This window comes from Puntigrus tetrazona, chromosome 21 (genome assembly GCF_018831695.1).
Source record: "Puntigrus tetrazona isolate hp1 chromosome 21, ASM1883169v1, whole genome shotgun sequence".
NCBI lineage: Eukaryota > Metazoa > Chordata > Actinopteri > Cypriniformes > Cyprinidae > Puntigrus > Puntigrus tetrazona.
Window position 1 is genome coordinate 431,327 of NC_056719.1, and position 18,446 is coordinate 449,772.

At 38.3% G+C, this 18,446-nt stretch overlaps 2 protein-coding genes across 2 annotated transcripts in view; one reads left to right on the forward strand and one right to left on the reverse strand.

Moving 5' to 3' along the window:
- Positions 1-274: 274 nt before the first annotated feature.
- Positions 275-2,978, reverse strand: esm1 (endothelial cell-specific molecule 1). Its single transcript, XM_043220803.1, has 3 exons — positions 2,405-2,978; positions 1,054-1,197; positions 275-951 (listed from the first exon to the last, which is right to left on the reverse strand). The coding sequence occupies exons 1-3, from the start codon at positions 2,709-2,711 to the stop codon at positions 869-871; spliced, it is 534 nt and encodes a 177-aa protein (XP_043076738.1). The 5' UTR covers positions 2,712-2,978; the 3' UTR covers positions 275-868.
- Positions 2,979-6,447: 3,469 nt separating this feature from the next.
- The window catches only part of LOC122326268 (probable E3 ubiquitin-protein ligase HERC1), a 57,391-nt gene continuing 45,392 nt past the window's right edge, over positions 6,448-18,446 (forward strand). The window contains exons 1-7 of the mRNA XM_043221008.1: positions 6,448-6,746; positions 12,713-13,679; positions 15,253-15,348; positions 15,459-15,644; positions 16,101-16,412; positions 17,886-17,982; positions 18,302-18,445. Of these exons, the coding sequence (XP_043076943.1) occupies positions 12,747-13,679; positions 15,253-15,348; positions 15,459-15,644; positions 16,101-16,412; positions 17,886-17,982; positions 18,302-18,445 (1,768 nt within the window). The 5' untranslated portion in view covers positions 6,448-6,746; positions 12,713-12,746. The remainder of the gene's footprint in view (positions 6,747-12,712; positions 13,680-15,252; positions 15,349-15,458; positions 15,645-16,100; positions 16,413-17,885; positions 17,983-18,301; position 18,446) is intronic.

Consider the following 18,446-nt stretch of genomic DNA (forward strand, 5'->3'; position numbering starts at 1 on the left):
TAATACATAATAATATGTCTATATATATATATATATATATATATATATATATATATATATATATATAAAAATATCCTGGCTTTCCAAAAAAAAATATCTGGAATAAAAACTTGGACATTTTGAAAAACAGATTTCAGCTAACCTAAATATTAATAAGAGAACATTAATTATAATTTAGCAAGTTTTTTCACACTTTAAAAATGTTTTAAACAACTTAAAATAATCAGAAAACCTGGCTAAATAAACCATAGAAAACCAACAACAAGAGACTGCATCTTTTCTCATAGAATTACATTGTTTTAATTTAAATCTCATACATAAAGCAGTAAGAATTCATATTATCTCTCTTTTTAAAGAGGGTTTTAAAGCAAAGATTCACAGAGAATAATTTATACACATATTAGAAGGATATACAGTCCATAATTTATAATAATCTCCTTGGCCTCAACATACCCACATTAACACATTAATATAACACGCACATGAAAAACATCACTGTTTTAACATTACAGATGTCAAATTCGACGCTAATGCTGATCAGAATTGGTACTGAGTCTGGTGTATTATCTTAAAATATGTATCTCATTAAATACGATTGGACTGTAATACATTCATAAGGTAAAAGAGCGTTGACGTTTCAGCACAACACTATCATCGGGATATCAAACTCCGCTGGACATTTGCAGGTTTATTTGTGTGCATCTGAATGCATGTAGACGTGCTTTCGGAATAAAGACATAACCGGCACACACATCTGTAAAATATACGGGATAAAACTCGTTTTTAAACATATTAAAATATATCCGTTTGGTCCTTTAATTTATTATGCTACATGTACACTGACTAAACTGAAGATAGAGAGTTGCTGTCAGCGAGGGGTGAGAAAATTGCGAATGGAAGAACGATTGCTGCTGGTTTCAATGTCGCTGTCTCCGGAGCCCACTTCATTACCTGTCGCACAATAATAATCAATAACATATTTTGCATGACACTTCGATCAAAAAGCGTGTTTTGAATCGTTTTTTCGAGGGCTTCGGTAAACTCTAAACTCACCTTCACTTGAGTGAGATTTCAGCATGGCCATTTTAGCCAGGAATTTAAAGGAGAGACAAGCACCTGTTTCCCTGTCGCACAGTCCTCCTGCTTTACAGTTGCACGTTTTCCGACATTCCATGCCGTACGTTCCATACATGCAGTCTGCAACGAGAAAACACACGCTTGTTACGGCCGGTTTGATCCGCGCCACAGCTTTAACACCCGTCGTTATCTTTTTGAGGATGTTTGCGTGAAAGGATCAGAAGGCTCACTTCTGTCTAGGACCCGGGGTAAGACTCAATTAAAAGGCTGAGTGTGAGTAATTGGCGTGGAAAGAGTGCGTTTCACCAATACAAAGCAACGAGTGTTCTTTCACCAACTCACGTTGTTCTTACATAATACTTCAAGTAATAATTTAGGGGCCCTTAAAGGACTTAGAGACTTGGAGGCGGGTTTACTTTAGTATGCCGAACTGTTCTTTAACCTGTGACCTGAAATCACCTCAAAACCATCAGCTAATCCTGAATATTTGAATATTCTATAGATAGAATTACTTGAACAAGTGTATTGAAGCTGTGTGACACACCAGCTAGTAAAAAATGTGAAATCCCACAATAGAAAAAAACTAGAGCGATTTTTTATGTACAGCCTTTAGCATATATAGAAATATGCATATTTATGATTTTATATTTAAATATATACATAAATATATAACATATAAACTGTATATATATATATATATACTATACACATACACACAGTTTATGTTATATATTTATGTATATATTTAAAAATATAATCATAAATATATATATTCCTTCAGCTTTGTTGCTCTAGGCACTTTGTTTTACAGTTTGTTCAATTTTTTTGAATTTTTTAATTTCTATAAAGGTATCTTAAATATTTGTATTCACATTTTTTTACTTGCATATAAATTCTGTTTTACACTCCTTCTGAACTTCATTTTTATTGTTTTATGGTTGTGTTTTTATTATGAAAGCTACTTTAATGATAGGAGACAATATTAAAGATTAGATTTTCAAGATAAATAAACACACACACACACACACACACACACACACACACACACACACACACACAGTCTATTAAAAAACTACAAAAAAAATTTGGTAAGGTGTAATGAGGAAGTAATGAGATAAAGTAGAAAGTAATTAAATGTTTTTTTCTGCGTCATTATTTTTAGTTAATTTAAGTATTTTAAGTTCTCTTTTGCCATGACGGTTGCAGTTAATAATTCAAACACGACTGACTGCAAAATCAATGAATCTATTGAATATATCGAGTGCATTCAAACCTCCCCCCCTCAACAATCCCGTCTGCCCGAGCAGGTGCACGCGTCAGCCCGTACCTTTACAGATGCCGTATTCGTCTCCGTAATCATCCTCATCCTTGTAGAAGTCGCAGAAGAGTCCCGGTCCGCACTTGACGCCGTGCATCCCGGACACGGTGCGGTAGCAGTGCTCTCCCCGTCCCGCGGCGCAGAGCTGGCAGCATCCGCAGTCGTCCAGCACCGTGCGCCTGCAGCGCTGCGTCGAGCCGCACAGCGCGGGGCTGCATCTGTCCGGGCAGCTGACGGCGTATTTACCCGCGGGACCCCACGCGTCGGCGTCTCCGAGCGCCATCAGCAGCAACACCGGGATCGCGTACGAACGCATGGCTTGAAGTGCGAACGAACACCACGCTGGACGCTGTCCTCGGGTCTAGCGCGCTGGGGAGGAGCTGTCCCCTTCTTAGACGAGATAGTGAATGAAACGGCTCGGGGCTGCATGGCCGTCGGCTTTAAACAAGTTTGTTTTGCGCGTGGTATGCCCTCGTCAGTTTCCTCAATCCGGTGTTGTTGTCTATTTGCCAGCCTCCCCCTTTCCTCGTTTTAGAAATCCGGCGTGGAAGTGGAATTAGAGCCGTGCTGCCATCCAGGAATTGATGTCATCAAAGAGTTGTTTATTTGGAGGTTTTTCGAGATGACCCGCGTGACCCCGGCGGCTCCTGGTTCCTGACGTGAACGTGCGTGACCAGATGTGTTTGGTCGCGTTTAAAGTGTCTTCTTCTGAGACTTGACAGGACAGAGCTTGCACACAGAAATGCGCAGAAATAATTAGGCTACAAAGAAGGCTTCCTCAATAACATGTTTCCTTTACAAGCAGCCTAGGCCTGTGTGTGTGTGTGTGTGTGTGTGTGTGTGTGTGTGGGTGGGTTTTAAAGCCTCTTCTGCTCCCCAAGCCTGCGTTTTTTTCATCCAAAGTGCAACAAAACAGTCAAATGAACTATTTTTACTATTTAAAACAACTTATATATTTTAAAATATAATGAATTCTAAGGAATTCTAGCATCATTACTCCAGTCGTATGATCGTATTCTCGTTTAAGTTTTTTATTCAAAAGAAATGCTGATTTTTTGGGGGTCTTTCTATTCATCAAAGAATCCCGAGAGCAAATTACCCAACCGTCTACGCTTGAAAATTGAGTTTGACCACACGAATAAATGACATTTTGAAATAAAACAACAGCAAAACTATAATTATAGCTTTTATTTATATCTAATTTTATAATAACAAGATGCGTCTTACATTACTGGAGTCATACAACGTGTATATAATATGTAATTTGAATAATTTTAACGTTAACTGAACAATTTAAAGAAGAGGCCCATGAAGACATTGAAATATAAGTCATAACATGGTCCGTTTTAGCTGATGGGTCAGACAAAATGAGCTGAATTTCACAAAATGATGATAAATGGTTTAAGATACCATTTATGGGGCTTTCAAAAATTTAAATGTTATTAAAACATTGACCTGATTAAAGTTTTTTAGGTTTACATATAAGTATTTTGGTGATATATTAATATCAATGAGACATTTTTATGCTCTGCATATATCTTTTAAAAAGTAAAATATCGTTTCCAGCAGTCAAAGTCTGATCTCCATGAATACAGGCCCAGGTTCACAGACGGGGCTTAGCCTAAACCAGGATTAGACCGGAGTTCAATTAGGACATTTACAATAAGGCTCAGTACTTAACATGAGTTAACATGATCTAAGAAGAAACAATACTTCTACAGCATTTATTGATAAATGCTTAGTTAATGTTAATTTCAGCATTTACTAATGCGCTATTAAAATCACAAGTTGTGTTTGTTAACATATTCCATGAAGGTTTTTTGTGAATCAAAACATAATTTTTGATTAGTAATACGCATTGCAAAAAAACTTTAAAGGTGATTTTGTCAATATTTCTTTTTCCTTTTTTTTGCACCCCCAGGATTCCAGATTTTTTTTTTTCATATAGTTTCACCTCGCTTCAAATATCCGATCCTACCAAACCGTACATCAATGGAGAGCTTTTTTATTCAGCTGTAAGACGATGTAAAACTGACCCTCATGACTTGCATTAACAAAGATGAACAAATAGTGTAACAAATGCATTGTTAATTGTTTGTTCATGTTAGTTAATACATCAATTAATGTTAACATGACACCTTACTGTAAAGTCAATTTAAAATTAGTTTTTACAAACATCCTTTAAAAACAAGCATTATTGATGTGCATCTTAAGACAAAACAAAAGCACTGACTCACTAAATTTCTTTAATTCGAAACAGCTCAGGTTTACATTTTTGTCTGAAACAAAAATTTTTGGGATTAGAAAACATTGGAAAATAATACAAGAGTGGCTGCAATGCAGAATATCCGTCGCTAGATGGCGCTGCTTCGTTAAACAGGACAGTGACGAGAAAGTTTTGTACGGCTGTTAACGAATTAAATTTAGGTGCATTCCTCAGGTAAAGTAATTTTGTGCGCTTAGACGACTTGTAATAGAGCACATTTGTATATGTGACTTTTTTAATACTATCTTGGTGCTTTTTTGTGCCTTTAACCACCACAACCTCGACGCTCTGGACTCCGGTCCAGTAGTTGGCGGAAACGCACGCAAAAGTTGGTTTGCCAAAGGCCAGAACAAGTCGTGCTTGCCTCTTAAAAGCGTTATAAACACAGCTCGTTTCATTCTGGAGTTTCGTGCCTTTGGTCATTGCGTTGAACTTGTAGCTGTACATGCCTTCGTGCGTATCTTTAAACCGTATACATCGAAAATATTTTATTGCATTTATATAAGAAGAGTACAAGAATGCATTTAGGTTTTAGGTCAAATAAAAGGTTCTGATCCACTTCAGTCGTTGACTACTGTATATATAATATGATGGCTCCAAATGACAACAACACCATAAATGTATTAAAGTAGTGATGTATATGAATTATGCACTATATAATAACCCTTTTCAAGAAGAGTTAATATTATTAAATAAAATTCATACCATAAAAAATCATGCTTGGAAAAAAAAGGTAATAAAAACACAAGAAACGCAAGCAAAACACGACATTGCAATAAAATGAACAGAATATATAAAATTAAAATATACAAATTAATTCAAAATATTAAAACATTCGGATTCTGGTTCTGGTTGTCAGCTGGTTTAAGTGAGTTAATTTGTTTGGGATTTTGTCCTTAAACATAAAAAATGTATTAAAATTATGCTTTATTTAATAATGTCAAGCAAAATAGTAAGATAGCTTGATAAAAAGGATTTTATTTTATTTTTTCGAGGAAATTGAAGTATTTGTGACCCTGGACCACAAAAACACATTTATTAATAGCAATAGCCAACTATATATTGTATGGTACATTGTTTTTTTTTATTATGCCAAAAATTATTAGGATATTAAAGTAAAGACCATATTTCATGAAGGTATTTTTTGTAAATCAAAACTTAATTTTTGATTAGTAATACGCATTGCAAAAAAATGTAATTTAAACAACTTTAAAGGTGATTTTCTCAATATTTAGATTTTTTTCGCATCCCTAGGGTTATTTTTTTCTTATATAGTTTCATCTCGATCAAATATCCTCTCCTACCAAACCATACATCAATGGAAAGCTTTTTTATTCAGCTTAACTGACCCTTATGACTCCTTTTGCCTCAGCATATTTATCTATTTATTTCTTGTTATAATAATAATTATTATTAATAATTATTATTATTATTATTTGTGACATCTCGGGTCGCAGTGTGCAAAGCAAAAATCAAGATATGCAAAAGCGTTTAAAAAAATTCAATTTTATATTTAGAAATGAAAAATTGTAAATTTGAAAGTGAAGTGTATAATAATAAAAAAATTAATCTAAAATGTTAATAGTTAAATAATAAATAATAAAGAACCAAATATTTACATATTAAATAAGGTAATGATAAAAACCACACACACACACACAAAAAAAACATTATCTCTTAAACAAAAGCTAGATATAACGGACCCGTACGATAGAAACGTCATGACGTCACGACTCTACGCCATATGCGTAACATCCACCGCTGCACGCGCATTCCCGAAAACGAACGCCGCTATCTTTCATGGCAACAGCTTGCGGAGCGGCAGCCTAACCCACTATAAACACCCTCAGCGCGAGATTAACCGGCATTTCGTCCTCGCATTGCGTAACTCCTCCTTACCGGGCGCCGTTTAGTTACATTCGGTTCAAAAGTGTGTATTTGTGGAGGTGAATACAGGATATGGTTGATAATAAAGCGCAGGATTCACGTCCTTTCTGGTAGGCAGCAGGTTTAAAGAGCCTTGCAGGGGGCAGTTGATCTGCTGGGCGTGAATGACATAAGGAAGACAGGAGACCGGATCGTTTGGTAAGCGTTATATACACTGTCTTTTTTGTGTGTTTTATTCGACAGTATGAGATCTGATCGTTTGTGCGTTGTCGTATCCGTCGTAATCGATGCGGTTGGATAGTTGGTTAAACAGTTGAGCTCGTCATATGCCTAGCTATTTTTGTATCTATCGGTGTTGCTTTGAGTCTCAGCTGATGCAACAATGTAAGTCTTTCCTAAGTGACAGTCCGGTTAAGGTTGCTGTGGTAACACTGCTAATTGTGCTTACGTTTTGCATAATGTGCTGTATTTTGGCGTAGATCGGGGTTTAGGTGCGTGGTGGTTTGTTTAACAGATAATATCTGATGCTTTCTGGTCCACCGTGCTGAGCAAACGGCGGTTTCTGATGCTGTTTTTCATAGCATTGCATAGTTTCTTATGGGCAATGTGGTGTAGTGGTTCTAGATGGTGGGTTTAAACCCTTCAACCTTGTTGAAAAGACCAGGACGTGTGGTTTTAGATGCTGGGATGCTGATGTCTGTACTGTTTTTAACTGTTTTAACCCTAAAAAGCCTCCATTGGTCAACCAACAGAATGTATTTTGCTGTTTATATCGGTTAACCAACTAGACAAGCTACAAACCATGGACGTTCGTGCTGGACTAAGTTAGTCTTTTCAGCAGAGAACAGGTGACCCGTGAACTATCTCCATTGTTTATTTGAGCAAGGCATTTAAAGGGACAGCTCGCCCCAAAATAAAATTCCGTTATCATTTACTCACCCTAATATCGCTGCAGACCTGCAACAACACACGTTCGAATTTAAGTATATCAGAAATGTCTCCGGTTTGATGCCAAACATCATTGAATCTTGCACGTCTTATGATCATTTGTGAAATCGAACGTGCTGCAATTTTCGAATGCAAGGGTGACCATATGTCCAGGATTTCTAAACTGCCCAAATTGTCCGGGTTTAGTGAAATATTTGTATTAAATATTATATTTTGGTCAAGTTAGAAATCCTGGTCAGGACAGTCTACATAAATTTCGCAGTCACAGGTGGATGTTTTCAGTACATTAAATATTTGTGTCTAAACGCAACAATCATATGGTAGATTTGGTATAGTTAACTCATATGGGTTAGTTTTATGCTCCCTTTTTGTCACTGTTGATGACAAACGCTTCAGTCCTCATTGACATTCATTACACCGGCTTTAGTAAAATACTTCTGCGTATTAAATTCTGCGTTTAATACGTCTTTATTGTTACTTCGAGGTCCAAACAAGTTGATCCAGAGATCACGACCGGAGCCAGACACTTCTAAAATAAAAATAATTAAGCCTTTAGTGTTTCTGAAGTATTCGGGAGACATTTTGCACTCGTATTCAACGCAAACCTCAACGCTCCGCTTCGTAGTTGTGCATTGAAACCTTGGCGAGCCCCATGCGTTGATGGCCTCCGTCTGAAATGTGATCAGACTGGACGGAAGTTTTAGTTGTCGCAGTTGCCCTGGATCAGTCAGGTGTTCAGACTATCATCCCCCTCAGACCATTCTGACTGGCTGAATTGAATCCACTTTAGTCTCACTTCAACAGAAGGTCAACAGCGATAGCACTTGGCAATGGAAAATCTTGGCCGGACAGCTTTATGTTTGTCTGATTGATTCAAGCTCAGTCCTTCACCTCTGTGGCAGGGAATGACCCTGTTATTCCATATGCTCTCTGTTTTCGGTTAACAGCGTTTGCGCGTTCCTTCATTTGACTGCGGGCTCATTTGCATCAAGGTTTCTACGAAAAACTTGAAAACGCTTATTAGTATTAAGACAAAAGAGACAGCGAATTGATATTTTTATTATGATCCAGATTTTTAACGCTTCATTGTTGTTGTGCGGCACTCTTGTGAACTCTAAAAAGATTAAACGGTAATATGCTCGTGCTGTGATTTAGGAAAGTATTTCCATAAAAAGATTAAGCGGATCATATTCATGCTTTGGTCAGATGTGATTATTTACACAAAGATATTAACAGGATGCTAAAATTAGTAAGGCGTTGAGAATTGGCTTGCACAGGGGTGTCGATGTTAATATTTAATTTTATTATTTTTAATGGTCAATGCGGATATTTTTAGCCGTCTTTTGGATTTATTCAGTCATACTGATGCCTGTAATTTTATCAAACAAATTCTGGATTGAATGGTTGAGGTGTATATTATAATAGGCATAGCACATACAAATCATAAAATGTATTGTAATTTCCCAAGGCCACAAAAAAAAAAAAAAAAATAGACCATAAAGTAACTAAAAGCCACCATTCAAAATTTTGGGTTTAGTATTTCTGTATATATATTTTTCAGCAAGAATGTATTTAATGGATCATAAAGACTATTACTACATTTAAATAAAAAAAAAAAGTTTCCAATAAAAGCAAAGCAAACATTTTCACACGTTAGAAAATATATACGACCTCACATTGTGTCAATCATGTTCATACACTAACTCCGAAACTTAATAAGAACATAAATAAGAATTTTCTTAATAAAAATAATGCGTTTTCCCATTTATATCAAGCATTTTAAAAGAAAAGGATGTTTAATATATGTACTCCCGGGACCTTAACAATAAATTACATTAAAAAAAAATATTATTAATAGAACCCCATTAAAATGTTGTGTTAGAATACTTCACAAAATGTTATATCCAACACATGTAATAAATAATATAATTTGAAAAGCACACCCGACAGCTATCAGATCAACACTGGTTTAAAACTGTATGTTCTCTGATCTATTTTTGTACATGCTCTAAAATTACTATTTGTGTGCATAACTACCTCTTTCTCATTATTAATAGTAGCATGTAACTGAAGATTGTCTATATTTACACTCGGCGCATTGTACTCACGCCAGTATGTCTGTTGCAAAGCGGTAAACACCTCAGAGGGTAAGCTCAGCGTCTCTTCACACAGACCGCCACATTAAGGACTTGTTATTGTCATGGTTTTTGTAGGATTAGTCAGAGTTCCCGGGGAATGTGACACTCGGTCCCGCACCACCTCCCACATAACTGTGAAGCAGCTCTGAGAAGCATCCTTTTTATTTTTATACATAGTGAAACCGTAGAGGCGGTCGGGTGTAATAAATTCCGGGGTGTAAGACTCTGGGCAGACGTGGAAGTGCTGGGTCATGTTGCTCGTGGACGCTGACCGACGAGAGGTAGCTTTGACGCTTGCTCGAAGTGACGAGAAGGCCACCGGGTTCACCGACGCGAGGCGGGTGTCCAGGTTGCTCAATTCCCAGGCTGACGGTGTCTGGTTCATTCAAGGTTTTAGTCCTGGATTTCCATTTTAGATCATACTGCTGCGCAGGTGTTGGATTCATCACGTCAGTCATTACTGATTGAACGGTTACCGATTTCCAAATATAATCAAGGAAGGTTTCGTGTTCACATGTTAGCTAATCGTATTTTTCCGAGACTGAAATATAATATCATGAGTGTGTCTCTCACCCTAACCGTGGAGTTTTCTTATTTCCTCTTTTTATAGTCAAAAATGGAAATAAGTCAACCATCTTTTGAACACTGGAAACGTATTGTAATCAGTAATGTTGTGAAGTATTATTACAATTTAAAATAACAGTATTTTTATTAATGTATTGTAAAATACATTTGATTTGATGGCAAAGCTGAAATATCAGAATTGAAATATTAGCATTGGTTATGTAACTAGAAACAGACAGCATTAAAACAAATGATTATCTGATCGGCCAATCAGAATAAAGTATTTTAGAGAGCATTGTGATAACATATTGTGTAAAACGTGCTTTAGGCTACTTGTGCTTCTGTTTGAAGGATAGCTATAAAATGTCAAAACTGGAAAAAAACATGTGACCCTGGACCACAAAACCAGTCATAAGGGTAGATTTTTCAAATCGTCTGTTGGGATGATCAAATGTACCCTGATTGAAAACCAGTTACCGGTAGATTTCTGCTGATGTATGGTTTGTTAAGATTGGACAATATTTGGCCGAAATACAACTATTATATAATGGAAATCTGGAATTTGAGGCAATCTGAGGGTGCAAAATGTAAGTTGTCAAACGAATAACATGCATATTACTAATCAAAAATTAATTAATTTGGTTTATTTACAGTGAGAAATGTACAAGATATCTTGAGGGAACATGATTCCTTATGTGATTACTTAATGTCCTAATGATTTTTGGCATAAAAGAAAAATCAGGAATTTTTACCCATACAATGCATTTTAGGCTATGGCTATAAATATACTCTAGCGACTTAAGACTGATTTTGTGGTCCAGGGTCATTAATGCCTTTGTTTTCTCTGGAGCTTACAGTTTATAGTTTAAACTAAAGCATTGAATTCTCAAACCGAGGTTTTCAGAAATGTCACAGCTCTCAAAACAAGATGATATTTTTCATTGTTACATCTTTAGATGAAACCTAACTGTTTTTGAGGTTGGAAAAAGACCCAGAAAGGTGAACCCTGCGTGATGTCTGGCTGTTTTCATCTTCACATCATCTCTCATTAGGTTATTTGTAGGCTAGTTACATCTGCTGGAGTCTGTAATCAGTTTTACACATACTAACTAGATTAGGGTGAAATCTTCTGATTAATGAGTCACAAAGATGTTAGAGCCAAGTGTGTATCTGTGTGCATTGCTATTGTTGTCATCAGCATAAGTAAGCTGTGCATAATTCGATGTGTTCCTCGTGTTTAATCAAACCGTGCCTCAGGAAAATGACCTTGATTTACTTCTACATATGTTCTCTGGTACATTTTTTACATCCTGACTGGGGAAAACAAGCGCAGGCTGTCAAGAAATTTGTTTTAGAAAGACCCTGGAGAAGTGTTTTTAGAGATCTGTTTGTCTTACAAGGATGTAATTGACAGAGACCAAACATAATAGTAATTTTAAGAATGAACTATTGTAATACACATATTTTATTGACCCTGTCTTCACCATATCTCTTCACCTAAACCTAGCCTTACCCGTGAGTAATGCCTAAAAGTAGATTTAATGATAAATAAATGATACTAGCGTACAAGCACCAAACACTGCCTAAACAAAACTATAAAATCACAAAGTTGTTCCAGGGTCATGTTGACATGTCCATAGTTTCCAATAGAAACGCAAGATGCACCATAACAAACAAAACTGAGAAGATGTAAGACATAAGCTCTGTTCCAAAATCTTTTGAGCTGCCTAGTGACTTTACTGCATAAATAAAATGCTCCCTTTTCAGTAAAGATTAGGCATCTTGGAGGTCAGAAATTGTGGTGGCTGTTTAAATTGTGGTGCCTCCAGAGTTCGAAGTTTTAGAATATTTATTTTTATTTTGTAACTATATGTATACATTTGGATTAGATTATCTATTTAAATTGATTTATTATTCATTATTTTAATTAAAATTAATTTAATTTTAAATGTTATTTAAAGGGATAGCTCACACAAAAATGAAAGTCAATATTCATGTTGTTCTAAACCCGTAAAATCTTCTTTTATCTTTGGAACACAAATTCAGATATACATTTGTAATTTAACCACTGATGTCGCATAGAATATTTTACTGATGCCCTTACTATCCTTCTGGGCCTTTAAAGTGGCAGTTTTGATGATGTCTGTGCAGGGTCAGAAAGCTCTTTCAACAAAAATATCTTTGTATTCCATGTTTGGAATAGCTTGAGGTTGAGTAATTAATGCCTTTTTGTTTTTGGCTAAACAATACCTTTAATTCAACTGCTGTTACGGCTTTTTGGCTTAGATTAATTTCGAAAAAGCACGAAAAGATGTTCATTTCTTAAGCAGAAAAGTCCATTGTCAGTAGCATAGTAATGCATGAAACATTTATCACACATACGTTCTTTTCAAACCCAGTTGCTTTCTCTTAATGTGTGGTTTGTAGCAGAAACCTTCAAAACTCACTGAAAATCATTGCTACTGTAGGTCTTGAACATAACTTTAATTTTCGCTTCTTTTTTCTGTCTTCCAGCTATGTGCCTCTTGCTTGTGAATAATGTACAGTGATGGTGCCTTCTCAGACCCACGTGATGCTCAAGTGGCAGGAGCACCTGAACAGCTCCTGGGCGGCGGAGGACAGCGTCCAGACCGCCACACGGCACGGAGCGTCAGCTCTCTATGCAAAACTGGTCTATAACAAGGAGGTCGTGGGATTGGCCCAACCAGTGCAGGACCTAATGGGTCCACGCTTGCCTGACTTCCAGTACGAATCCAGCGCTGAGGAAGAAAAGGAGGAATATCTGTCCGCGCTGCTCCACAGTCAGCGATGCCTTGCCCACCGTATGCTGGCGAGGACCCCCTTTGCCCTATCCCTGCACCACAGACTGGTGATCCTCCAGAGGGTGTTTTATGCCCTCCATAGCAAGTATCATGACCGATTCCGAGCGCGACTGCCTCCCCAGCCCTCGTCCTCCAGTGCAGAAGGGGGTGCTCTAGAATCCGTCTCCGAGCCTTGGCCAACAGGCAGTTCCCGCTCAAAGTCGGGCACAGATGTTCTTATTGAAATGGGAGTCCGGACCGGGTTGAGTCTCCTTTTTGCCCTACTGAGGCAGAGTTGGCAACGGGGGCGTCTTGAGAACCCACCGGATGTTGCTCTGTGCAACGAGGTACTGGCAACCGCATCTTCAGTCCTGGCCGCCCTGCCTCCTCTTTCCTTGGCCAACGAGAACAAGATTCCAACAGTGGGGCTTGACTGTCTTTCTCAAGTTGGAGACTTCCTAAAGAAGACGGCGGTCAGCGGGTCTGGGGCAGATCGGGCTGGACGCAGGCTGTCCCTGGAGCTCCTCCTCTCGTTAGCCTTACAAAGAGGATCCTTGCGCTTCCTTCTGGAATGGGTGGAGGTGGCACTGGCCGCCTCTGCTTCCTCCACCACATCTGAAACGGTTGGAGTGGGCTACGAGCTGATCCATCAAACCCTGCAACAGATGCGCCAGCACACGGTGTGTTCCTGCGCCATGCGGTTGACCTAGCGGTCATGCTAATAGCATGAGTGAAGTAATATACAGTAATACTAATGGGCTCTAATATAGAAAACTGTGCCTCTTTCAAACTCAGAAAGGGTATAGAGTTACGGTGCTGTGGCAAGGATAACACTTTCCTCCATTTGTTCACCCCTCCCTCTGCACTTAAAGCCAATCTTTGTTGCTAATTGCTACTGCTAATACATTAAGGCCATACAATAGTTTACATTATTATGTGTTCCTCTCAGGGAGGAGAGGAATGATTTAAACATTTCTCCTTGCTCTAAATAAGATTGTGGCTTTCATTTGACCGGGTGCTCTTGGCTGTCTTCCCGGCTCTGAAAGCCGCCTGAGTCACACCAGACCTGCCATGTGCCGTTCTCTAATTTATTCATGTCTTAATCAATGGGAAATATGTCTCCTTCAAGGCTTTAGTGCTTGAAGTTCAGCAGAACTTGTTCCCTGTACTAAAAGATGAGTTAGTTTAAAGATTTTCCTACTCCTGAAAATTGTATTAATTCGTTCTCTGATACGCTAGCTGGTTAAGTACTTTGGTGAGATGAAGCCAGAGACTATCGTTTTAATCTTCAATCAAAACATAAAAAATTAATTTCTTTTCATGCTAACGTCACCTGGGCCACTGGATAATGCTGACCAATAAACAACCACCTTACAAATTCTATTCTACATTGTGAATCTTTTGTTTTAATCAATTATGGGCTTGGGCCAGAGTTTCACTTTGTGTTCATATCATTTAATTGACCGTCTGAATGAGTTGTGTTAAAGAATTTAAAAACACAAATGCATGCTTTTATTTTAGAGTTATATTGACCAGTCATTACCAAGATGTGTAGGAAAGAGTCCATCATCTGGAACACATTGCGTCCTAATCTAAGCATTATATTTACCATATCCGTTTCTAAATGCATGCTATTGGTCTGATTGTGAATGGTTTATTTGTGCATATGTTTGGTTTCTTTTCCAATTCGTTCAGACCACGGAATTCTTAAAGGAACAGTTCACCCAAAAATGAATATTTTGGCATCGTTTACTCACCCTAATGTTGTCCCAAAATTGTATGAATTTCATTTTTATGTGCAAAATATTTTGGAGAATGCTGGTTCCCATCGACTTCTATAGTGTTTCTTTACCTACTATGGAATTTAACAGCCGTTTCATTTGTCAAAAAAAAATTAAAACATTTCTTCTCTTTGTGTTCTACATAAGAAAAAAACTATACAGGTTTGGAACAACATAAGGGTGAACTGTCAACACCATTATGACCAAAAAAAAATCAGGGTAAACTCTTCCTTTAATCATTCATTCAGCAACTAATTGATAGAAATCCCAACCCTACGTCTTTTGTTATTATAATTATTTACTTTTTTTACTGGCCATGTTTAGCCACATTGAAAAAAACAAATCGATCCTCTAAATGTCTTAGTGACATACAGTAAGTATGCCACTAATTTAACTGATGCTGCCATACTTAATTTAGCCATGGATATTGCAGCTGCTAGTATTGTTGGATTTAATTTGTTTGTTGTTCCAGGCTGTTCGTGGTGAATCCGTCAATACTCAGGTGCTGAAGAAGGATGCAGATGGACTCTGTAGCCTCTCACATGTTGCTCTTTGCCTCTTTGAAGAGGTGTGTTAGCTCAAATAGACCTATAAGGGTTCTGTAACATATAGTTTTTTAATGTATTATCTTCTATGACAAATCTTTAATCTTCATATGTGTGTATGTGTGTGTTGTAGATCTGCACCCTGGCCTCTAACTGCCTGTGCTCATGCAGCGCGGGCTCTTCCTCTTCCTCCGGCTCGGAGAATGATGCTGTCATGGTGTACGTGTGGGGCAGCAACAGCAGCCATCAGCTCGCCGAGGGAACGCTGGAGAAGATTTTACAGCCCAAACTGGCTCAGGGCTTCAGCGATGCACAAATGGTTTGTGTGGGTTTAAGTTACTCAAGAGAATTGGAAAATCCAAATAACTGAAGCCGTCGTGAAGCTAACATTAGTTCCAACAGAAACAGCATGAGAAGGAGGGAACAGATTAATTAATGAAATTAATAAAGAAATTGCAACTCTCAATTTGACAGTTCTAGAAAAGAGGATTTATTTAAAAGGTAGTAAGATCATTTATATTCAATGGACAAAACTGGAAAAAGAACAGCAATTTGTCTGATTATGAAGGACTTCCAAAAACTGGTTACCTAATCTGAGGTCTCTGCTTTTTAATATAGACATGTCTTTTCATTATTGTTAAGAAATGCAATTTGGATAACAGCAGCCGCATCTTAATAGACTGTGCCTTTTCAAGTAATACAGTTTAGGTCATCTCTATCACGGTTGATTCAATTGACCTGGCTCTAAATAGTGCCCCTCTCTTTCCACCTACAGATTGAGGCAGGCCAGTACTGCACGTTCTCTGTGTCTGCAGACGGAGCGGTGAAGGCTTGTGGGAAGGGTAGTTATGGGCGGCTGGGACTGGGAGACTCTAATAACCAGTCAATGCCCAAGAAGCTGGTTCTGGAGCCGCCTCGTACTATGAGGAAGGTGTCGTCTTCCAAGGGATCAGACGGACACACTCTGGCTGTCACGGCAGAAGGAGAGGTGTTCAGCTGGGGAGATGGAGATTATGGCAAACTGGGCCATGGTAACAGCGCCACTCAGAAATACCCTAAGATTATACAAGGCCCACTCTTAGGAAAGGTGAGTAAATGTGTTTTTACATGCAGAAGTTACGTTTATATTTTCATGAGCTCTTTTGAATTGGATCAATTGACAGCTTTTCACATCATCCTAACACCCACCTAGCGACACCATAGCAACACCCTAGAAATTATATACACCTTAACTATCCTCCAGAGCAAACACATAGCAGTGTTCTTAGCCAAAAATCTACTTTATAAACTGCATAGCATCATGCTGAAATCACTTAGAAGATCCTAGCAACAATATAGCAACATCCTGGAAACCACATAACAATATCTTAGTAACTGTATAGCAACTTGCTAAAATCACAATATAGAATGTATACAACCTGTAAAAACACTATTTTATAATCTCAAATCAAAATCAAAATCAAAAACACAAATGCAACTGCATAGCATTCACCCAGAACAGTCTAGCAACCACAACACCATAGCAACTGTTGGTGAGAGACCAAGAAAACCTAGAAACAACATTACAAATGCATCGGTAAACACAAAAACTGCATAGCAACACCAACTGCATACCAACTTCTTAGAAACAAATGCGAAAACCCCTAGACACCATAACACCCTAGCAACACCCTGGCAACACCCTAGAAACATCTTAGCATTGCCAGAGCACAGTAGAAACTACATTAACATCCACACAGTAGTGCCTTAGCAACTTCCCAGCAATATTCTAAAATCAGCCAAGACACCCTTGAGACCACATAGCAATTCCCTAACAACCTCTGAATTTCTCAACAACAACGTAACTTGCTAAAATCAATTACATCACCCTAGCAACTACATAGAAATGACTTAGCAACCACAGAACTCCCTATTAACTGCATTGCAGCATTCCAAAAATCAATAAGGTCGCTCTTGTGACCACATAACAAAGCCCTAGCAACCCATGAACGCCATAGTAACAGTGTGCTAAAGATCACTCACAACAATCTGGCAACCACATAGCAATGCCTTAGAAACTACTGAACACCATAGCAACATAATGTGTTAAAAATCAACCAGATTGCTTGTGAGCAGCACCCTGAAATGTAGCGCTGTTGCAGTCCTAGCTCACAAACCTCGCTAAAAATCTGTTAAATCTCCCTAGCAACTGCATAGCAGTACCCTAGTAACCACAGAACTGCATAGCAACATTTTAAAATGAACCAAAACACCCTAGTAACTACATAGCAATGTCCTAGCAACCCCTGAATACCCTAGCAACTACATAACATGCTAAAATCAATTAAGTCACCCTATCAACCACATAGCAATGTTCCAATAACCGCCAAACAGCTTAAAAACTGCATCATAACATTCTGAAATTAACCAAAACACCTAGGTTGTTTTGGTTAATTTCACAACTATCTAGAAATGTCTAGAAACGACAAATCACTTTTAACAGCCACTAATGTTACAAAAAAAGTAACCAATCTCGTCATTGCATTTTTCTAAGTGTGTATTTCATGTGTGTGTATTGCAGGTGGTGGTGTGTGTGTCTGCTGGATACAGACACAGCGCTGCGGTGACTAATGACGGAGAGCTGTACACCTGGGGGGAAGGCGACTTTGGTCGACTCGGTACATCATTCTCTTCTTACAGACCATCAACATCACTAAACACACACGCACACACCTGAGGCCTGAGGATCTATTCTCAGATATAGTGTTGTCAGTGAAATACAATTCACTATTGATTCCCGGGAGTTGCTTTTTACGGTTTGAATGACTGCTGCGCACAGTCCACGCTGCTCAGAGTTTTCTCATTTTAATCTACAGAGAAATAATTTGCCAGGCAGTCGACGGGACGCCTCATCCCTCACACTGAGTCAGACTGTTGTGTCAGAAGTTCTGCCTGTTTGTCTCAGTCTTGTTTTTCCTCTGTCTGCCGATCATGTAGGTCACAGCGACAGTCACAGTCGTAACGTGCCCACTCTGGTGAAGGACATCAGCGGGGTCGGGCAAGTGGCCTGCGGCAGCTCTCACACCATCGCTGTGGCTCAGGATGGACGAATTGTCTGGTCCTTTGGAGGAGGAGACAATGG

Bases quoted from the DNA above. Each gene is read 5' to 3' on its own strand.
- esm1 (XM_043220803.1), bottom strand. From the start codon at position 2,711: ATGCGTTCGTACGCGATCCCGGTGTTGCTGCTGATGGCGCTCGGAGAC. The intron at 1,198-2,404 runs GTACGGGCTGAC...TTCTCGTTGCAG, and splicing joins CGAATACGGCATCTGTAAAG to ACTGCATGTATGGAACGTAC. The intron at 952-1,053 runs GTGAGTTTAGAG...ATTGTGCGACAG, and splicing joins GAAATCTCACTCAAGTGAAG to GTAATGAAGTGGGCTCCGGA.